Source organism: Myotis nattereri (genome assembly GCF_964212035.1).
Source record: "Myotis nattereri genome assembly, chromosome: 5".
Classification (NCBI taxonomy): Eukaryota; Metazoa; Chordata; class Mammalia; order Chiroptera; family Vespertilionidae; genus Myotis; species Myotis nattereri.
Window position 1 is genome coordinate 17964819 of NC_138080.1, and position 8288 is coordinate 17973106.

Here is an 8288-nt window from a genome sequence, read left to right on the forward strand (position 1 = left end):
AATGAAGCATCTTTAATTGATTCCCTGCCTCAACCCCCTGAGGGTCTCCAAGCACCAAACATGAGAATTGTGTCCCCCAACCCCAGAACCAAGAAGCCCCTTTCCCGGACCTTCACTGGGCCTGGACTCCCCACACACCCCCATGATCAACCCACAGGCTTTGTTTCAATAAATAACCCCCAGAACAAAGCTTGAGGCAGAGGACCCGATAAAGCACCTTGTTCAGTGACACACAGGGGTCTTGAGGCCGAAGGTCAGAAATCCCAAGGGGCAGAATATTTGAAATCAGAGTCAAAATATAATTGAAATCAGAGCATGTGATCTGGGAGCCATTCCCTCCAGCCTCGAAGGTCTCCGGGATGCTGGCTCCCACGGTCAGGACGAACTCGAGCTCCATTTAGCGTCTCTCAGCAATAATCACCTTCTTGGCATTTCCACCATTGCCCCTGACTCTGGATTCTGAGCAGTGGGCATCTGGAGAAGGGGGTGAGAGACTCCCCAGGGACAGAGAAGTCCGGAGCAAGGCAGAGGAGCAAGGCTGGGGCCCAGGTCACTGCCAGGCCCTGCCTTGGAGGGTACGGAGGAGACCCTCAGCTCAGGCCTGTGCCTGGGCCACCTCACTCATCTCCCTGCGGATGTCACCAAGTGCTGTTGCCGGGGACTCCAGCAGCCTCTGGAAGAGGCTGGGCCGGCCCGCCACTGGTTCCCGGCACTGGAATGTGACAGCTGTGCCTGCGTCAGCCTTCATCTCCCTGGAGAAGCCGTCGGAGGAGCCATCGAAGCAACGGCCAATGGCGATCTCCTTCGCCAGCCTTGGGCTCTGGTCAGTGACGGTGTAGACGCCGTAGTTGTGACCCAGAGGGTCCAGCGGGGCCAGCATGGCAAAGGTGGCTGGGTCACCAGCGGGAGCGGGTGGGGGGTGCCGGGCCAGGTAATCCTGAAGGAGCCCGTTGACGGCCACACGACGACAGCTGCCCTGGGGTGTGATAGTCACCAGCGTCCTGTCCACTTGCCGCTGGTCGAACAGCATCCCGCTGCACTTGAACTCCACGCAGGCAGCAGACGTTCCAGGGCGCTGGGGGTCTCTCACGCTGCGGGCATCCCGCAGCCCATAGAGCTGGCCCTGGGTGCGTGGGTGGCTGCCCCCCACGTTGTGGGAGCGGATCATGTACTCCTGCGGGCCCTGGACCTTCACCTTGAGGAAGCAGGCCCGGAACTCCTGTGGGTTGGGCCACCAGGCCAGGAGGTCTCCGGTCCAGGAGGCTGGCGCGCCCTCCCGGAATGGGACCACGTTGTACTCGTACTTGTCGGCCTCCATGCGCGCGAAGCGGAAGTGGCTGGCGGTCACCGGGGCCTCCTGGCACTCCCGCAGGCTGCGCCACGGGTACACCGGGCCTTTGGCTTCGGTGGGGTCGCCAGGCCTGGGTTTGGCGAGGTTGATGCGGAAGCCGTTGCGTTTCAGGGCAGGGTCGTCGTGGTCGGTGCGGAGGTACCCGAGCTTGTCCAGGTAGGGCTGCGCCACGCCCACGGTGGCCGGCAGCGCGCGCGGCCGGGAGGGCGGGGGCTCCAGCTCCTCCCCGCCCAGGGTGGCCGTCACCAGGGCTGTGTAGGCATCCGCTCGGTCCGCGTCGCAGAAGGCGGGGAGACAGGCTCCGTTGGGGCCCGTGACCGCGCTGTCGAAGCGGCCCCAGGCGCGGGGGTTGGAGGAGTAGCCAGGCGCCGGCTCCAGGTTGACCAGCGTGACCACCACGCCCTCCACCTGCTCGCTGGGGGCGAACTTGTCGCTCGCGTAGGCGCGCACCTTCACGAAGCAGCGGCGGCGCTCGGGCACGTCCAGGTTGAACAGACGCCGCTCGCGGATCTCCAAGTTGCCCACGAGGAAGGCGCGCTCCTCCCGGCGGACCCGGGGGGCCGCCGAGCCCTCGCGCTGGAAGCCGCTCTCCTCCTCCCACAAGCCGGTGTCGGGGTTCAACGACCAGAGCTGGAGGGCCTCCACGTGGCCCGGCATGCGGATCTGGCTGGCGGCCACACGCACGGCCAGGGGCCCGGCCTGCAGCTGCTCGGCGGAGCCGGCGGCCCGGAGGTCCACCGCGAACATGCCGTAGGTGCGCAGTGGGGCCAGCTCGCCATCACTGTCCACAAAGCGCAGGTCACTGGGGGCGGCAGCCGCCGAGGTGAGATCTCGGGGATCCACGAAGGTCACCCGGGCCTCCACGGGCCCCGAGTAGGGCTCTCCGTCGGCCGTGCGGAAGGTTCCAGGTGGGAGGACCAGCTCGCCCACAGGAGGCGCGTCTTCCAGCTCCCCCAGGGGGAGCGTGTTGCTCTGGCTGGCATCTAAGATGACGGGGGATTTCTTCCGCATGGCCTTGACCTCGTGGTACACACCAGCGCCTCGAGGGTCGAAAGGCAGGACCCTGACAGCGTCCATGAAATCGCCACTGGGCTCCACGAAAGTCACCACCAGGCGCTGGGTAGAGCGGGGCACCTCGATGGTGAAGTCGCCCTGGTAGGAGGTAAAGCCAATGGGCTCGAGACCCAGCAGGATCTGGGCAAATCGCAGCGGTTCCCCTGTGTCAGCGGCCACCACACGGCCCCGGACCAGCCCGCGAGGGGGCAGACATTTCTGGCAGCCACACTCGGCCACCACCTTGACAGGAAGGACGTAGCTGGAGCAGTGGATCTGCCTGCTTTCCAGGCGGCGCACGGAGCAGCACCGGGAGCCTGCATCCCCACACCTGGGGCCAGAGCCTGCTGGGCCGGGGCAAAGGGTGTCAGGGCAGAGGCCCACATCCAGATAGGCGGGGCCACTGCCCGGCTGACCGCAGTCATCGGGGAGTTTGATCAGGTGCTCACGAGGCTTGGGGTCACAGGCTGGCTGTCCCGGAGCTGGAGAGCAAGAAACCAGCCAGATCAGGGTAAGGGGAGGACTCCATTAGAAGCCAAGGGTGGGGGCTTGGACTGGGGTCAGGGGATCAGTGGGGGCTTGGGATCAGACTCAGCAAGGTCCAAAATCAGTTTGCCATTGGGGCTCCGTTTGAGGTTGAGTTAGGACTTGCTGGGGGAGGTGGCAGGGTGCTCACCAAGCACGATGAGCTCAGCAGCACCAGAGAGCACAGAGCCCGCGTCATTCCACGCTTTGCAGTGGTAGGTGCCTGCCTGGTCTGGACGCAGTCCCCGAAGCTCCAGGTGGGCCCCATACCTGTGCTCTCGCCTGTCCAGCAGGGTCCCGTTGTGAAACCTGGGTGGTGGGCGGGCAACACCATGAGGGCCTTTGGCACAGGTGTGGGCCTACACCGTCCCCACCCAGAACACAGCCCAGGGAGGAGGCAGAGCAGCTCCCTCCCGGTCTGTGAGGCACCAGATACCATGAGAAATCCAATCCAATACCAAAGCTGGCACGGGGCCCTTGAACACGGGTCAGGGCACTCACCAGGAGTATTTCTTGGTGCCTGAGGCTTTGCAGCAGAAGGTCACATTCTGGCCTGCCTCTCGCACTCGGGACTCGGGGTGCTTCAACAGGTGGGGCTTCTCTGAGGGCAAAGGTGGCAAAGGTCAGGGCACTGCCCCATCCCAACTTCTCCCAATGACACTTCCCAAGAGTAGGGTCCATCCTCTCCTTCTAGGGACGCCCTATTCCCCCAAGTCAGTTCACCCCACTCTGCTCAACATGATGCCCATCTTAATGCTTCTCTGCAACTCTGTCTTACCCTGCGCCTTCAATGACTGCATCACATCTCATTTCTTCCCCCAGTAACCTTGACTTATCACACCGCCCCAATCCCAAGTGCTTGGCGTCACCCAGAACTTCCTCCCCAGTTTCTCGATCCCCTTTGCCACAAGGCACTTACCTAACTTATCAAGAACAATAGTGACCACAGCAGATACGGAGCTGTTGGCCTGGGCCTGGGCCGTACCAGCAGAGAAGCCATCCATTTGGGCACTGACGTTGGTCTGGCTGCTGGCACAGACTCCAGGCATCCGGAAGGTTCCATGGGCATCGCTGGTGGCCACAGTGCCAGGCCAGTCTCTCAGAGAGACCTTGGCCCCTGGTAGCGGCCGGCCAGATGGAGTGACCACTGAGCCCAGGAGGATGTGATTGGGGCATCCACACGTTTTGGGGCTGCACCCTGGAGGACACAGGGAGGCAGAGGGCAGAAGGGCCTACACAGCAAAGGTGCCTCCGCATAGCCCTGCTTAGAGCAGCCCCTAGTGTGAGGGGAGGATCAGGCTGAGTGGTCAGCGCTGGACAGGGGGAGGGATCTGAGGTCCAGAGGGGTGAGGAAGATGCCCTGGGAGGGAACAGGGGTGGTGACTCCTTCCAGCATGAGAGAAAACGTCCTGGCGGGGGCTGGGGGCCCAGCAAGGGGCTGGGTCTTGAGCCCAGAAGATCTCCCTCCCCTCCCAACACCGCGGTTTCTCCACCAAATGGAAAATTCCACTGGAAACTTCAGGGCAGAGACGCCACAGGGAGAGCAGAGCCAGGCGGGTAGGGTGGGGACCCCACCACCGCATTGGCCATCATGCTCCCCCACCCGACTGCGGGCTCTGCCGGCACAGTCTCCAGCGCGTGTTTGTGAAGCCAGGCCGGATCGGAATTTCCAGTCGCCTCCTGGCTGGCCTGGTGTCTGGCTCTGGGAAGGCCTGGTATCGTGTCTGCCAGGGTGTGAGCATGTGCCCATGTGGGCGTGTGGGACAGGCAGGGGCTGCGAATGCCGCGTGTGTAGCCCCCAAACGCGTCTGTGTGTGTCCGTGTCCACGGGGACATCCCCACACTCGGCCGGGCGCACAGATGCGCCCAGGCCTGAACACGACCCGGGATGCTCACCTGTACACATTCACCAATGACCCTCGAGAGGAGGAGCCAAAAGGAAAGGCAGGGCCAAGCTCCATGTGAACCGAGTCTGGGCTCTCCAGGCCCCGCCCCCGCACCCAGGCCCCGCCTCTCTTCTCCAGGCTCCGCCTATTTAATCCTGGTCCCGCCCACCAGGCTCCACCAAACGAGCCCCTCCCTTCTAGGTCCGTCCCTCTACCGGCCCTGCCCCTCCTACCTGGACACCGAGGCCGCACACACTTCTGTGCCTCCAGGGGGCGCCCGGGACATGCATCCCCAGAAGGGCTTGGGCAGCGGCGGCGGCGCAGACGACGACCTGGCCCGCAGCTCCCTGAACAGGGACCCCACGGGCCCCACGCTCCCCACGCCGCCTCTGCAGGGAGGGCAATGGGGAGGGTCAGGCGGCCGCCCACCCTCGGGACTGCATCTTGAACAGCTGTTGACAGTGTGGGACCGGAAGACTCCCCCGCCACGTGCACCCAAGGGCAGTGCTCCGAGCAGAAGCCCTGCCCCCCGCCCCCCCCCCCGCCCCCGCCAAGGCTCCCCGAGGCGCACTGTCAAAGGTTGAGGTACCTCCCCCCTCCCTCCCCGAGGTTAACCCGCTGTTCCACCTGCGTCTCAAACACACTGTGGACTCAAAACACTCCGGCACAGGACGGAGCTGGACAAGTGAAGGCAGCGAGAGGGGGATGTGCTCCTCGGGGCCCCTGCCTGCCCCCGACCTGGGGCCCAAGCTAAACCCAGCTCTCCCTGCAGAAGCTGCGCCCTCATCAGGTCCTGCCCTGAGCCGGGGCCCTGCTGCCGAAGGACCCGCCCCTCCCCCGCCGCAGGGCCTAAATGCACAAAAACCTGGGACCCCCGCCCACCCCGCTTCCCCGCCCCCGAAGCCCCGCCCTCACCGCGAGGGCAGCGGAAGCGCACGTGGTAGTTGGAGCAGCGGCGGCCGCGCGGCTGCTCGCGGTTGAGGCACCAGAAACCGCGCGTGGGGTTCAAGTGCACACGCTCGCCGACTGTGGACGGCAGGGCCCAGTCCGTGGTGCGCGCCTCCAGCGCCAGCGGCCGCGGGCACACGCGCGCCGGCCCGTAATAGAAGCGGATGGCAGCCAGGCTCTCGAAGTCGCCCTCGCCGCCCGGGTGATCCACGTTGAACCAGGACGTCCACTCGCTGGCCTCTGTGGGGACCATAGGCACTTGGACCCGGGCCGAGGCCAGTCGGGCCCGATCTGCCTGCTACGGGCCTCACGTGCTAAGTGGGAGTCCTCCCCTCTCACCCCAATGAGCGAGCAGCGCCGGGTTAGCCCCACCCACCCCGGCCCCACCCTGATGCGGAGCCCTCCGAAGCAGAAGGAGCTGTGAAGGGGTCCCCGGAAGGCTGCACATCAGTGCACGCAGAGATCTTGCCACGGTCTCACCTGACCTCACCCTCAGAATTCAGAACACGTGAGGCGAGATAGGAAGGCCGCTGGAGAGGCCTGGCTGCCACCAGCCCGAGCTGTAGCTTTCCGCTGCCTGGCAGCTTCTTGTTAGTGCCAGCCGGGGCCTTGCTCACTGAACCCACCACGGGTGGGAAGGGGCTGGCCTCCCATATCAACCCCCCAGAATCCTTTTCTGGTTGAAGAGCAATCAAATAGAACGTTCCTGGCCTGGGAACCAGAGACACAGGCTCCAGAACTCCTGCTCTCCTGTATGGCCTGGGCAGGTGGTCCCACCATCCTACCACCATCCCTCTTCAGTTTCCTCCTTGACAAACAACCCGATTCTCACCTCCCTGCTCCTAACAGACCTCTTGGGGCACCACTTCCAGAGGTTGTCATGTCCAGAATGGTACTGGGCTCTTCACCCAGCTCGTGTCCCCTCCTCATATGTCCCCACCAGCCAGAGCCTACACAACAGTCCACAGCAGAGCCAGGACTTGGACCCTGGCTAACTCACCTTCCCAGTCCTCCAGGGCTGGCGAGGGCTGGCCAGGGTGCAGCGATGGACCTTCGAGGCCCCACCTGGTCTCCGTGGGCTCCTCAATAAGGGTAGTGCCTGTGGAAGAGACGAGGAGTGGGAGGGAGGAAGGAACGTTGACGGGAATCCCTGTGAGTTCTTTTTATGCAAGGTGCTGCCACGATCATCCCCACTTCACAGGGGAGAAAACCGAGGCTCTTAGAAGCCAGAGCCCAGCCCTAACCAGTTTGGCTCAGTGGATAGAGCGTCAGCCTGCAGACTGAAGGGTCCCAGGTTCGATTCCAGTCAAGGGCATGTACCTTGGTTGTAGGCACATCCCCAGTAGGAGATGTGCAGGAGGCAGCTGATAAGTGTTTCTCTCTCATCGATGTTTCTAACTCTCTATCCCTCTCCCTCTCTCTGCAAAAAACCAATAAAACATTTTTTTAAAAAAAAAGAAGCCAGAGCCCAGCTCTGGCCGACCCCAAGGACTGCAGCACCCCATCTTCCAGGAGGCCTCCTCTGACCCAAAGCCCCAGGTCCATGGGCAGGTGGTCCCACCATCCTACCACCATCCCTCTTCAGTTTCCTCCTTGACAAACAACCTGATTCTTACCTCCCTTGGAAGTCTGTCCACGCTCCTCCCCAGACCAAGTTCTCCCCCTAGATGTGTTCTGCCCTCGGGTTGAGCCGCATTCCCCTTTGTGCATTTGCCTGTTGGAAGTTGCTCCCTCACTCTACCTTCCACCTGCACTCGGGGCCCATGCTGCCAGCAGGAGGTCTTTGGAATTGAGCCTGGCTTCTCAGGCCTCGAGTTGGCCTGGGCAGTGACCTCAGACAAGTCCCTTCCCTCTTGAAGCCTCAGTCTCAATGGGCCCCATTCCCCCTCCACCGAGTGTTGCAGAGATGAGACTTTCTTTTCTGAATGGGAGTTGTGTGTGGAGGAAGGAGGGGGTGGGTAAGAGAGGCCAAGACCAGATGATCCAGGGTCCAGGCGCTGGGGCTGAGGTTGAGATAGGTACCCACGGTCACTGGGACCCAGAATAGCCTAGTTCATGTCCACATTGCGAGCGCCCCTGTCGTCTCTTGGACGAGAGAAGAAAGTGGGGAAGGTCTGTTTCTCGCCCAGGCGGTCCTGGGCTCGTCTCCCAGGTTCCCTCTCACTCCCTCCACCCCCGGGTGGGGAAGCGAGGGTCCCTGGGTTCTCTCTCCAGACGCGGGGGGCATGCCAGGACCCCCGCCAGACGTCAGGCGCCTGTGGGGCTGGGCTGGGGACTGGGGACGCCTCACCTCGGGCCCCCGCCAGGTGCGCGGCGGCGACACAGAGGCAGAGCAGGGGTGGCAGTGATGCCATGGCCGGTCCGAGAGTCCGAGGGAGGGTCCGGGCTCCGCCGCGCGCTCAGGTCGGACTCCCGCGGGTCTGGCGGCCGCGGGGGCTGAAGGTGGGGGCGGGACGCGACCGCAGGCCCCGCCCCGGCCCGCCCCGCCCCGCCCAGGTCCCGCCCGGGCCAAACTTCTCTGCCCG

The 8288-nt window shown here is 63.8% G+C and overlaps 1 protein-coding gene across 1 annotated transcript; it reads right to left on the reverse strand.

The window, feature by feature from the left end:
- Positions 1 to 505: 505 nt before the first annotated feature.
- Positions 506 to 8132, reverse strand: CILP2 (cartilage intermediate layer protein 2). Its single transcript, XM_081093071.1, has 8 exons — positions 8054 to 8132; positions 6764 to 6862; positions 5731 to 6003; positions 5049 to 5204; positions 3849 to 4127; positions 3431 to 3530; positions 3081 to 3238; positions 506 to 2886 (listed from the first exon to the last, which is right to left on the reverse strand). Exons 1-8 carry the CDS (start codon positions 8115 to 8117, stop codon positions 596 to 598), a joined length of 3420 nt encoding a protein of 1139 aa, XP_080949197.1. The 5' UTR covers positions 8118 to 8132; the 3' UTR covers positions 506 to 595.
- Between the last annotated feature and the right edge of the window lie 156 nt (positions 8133 to 8288).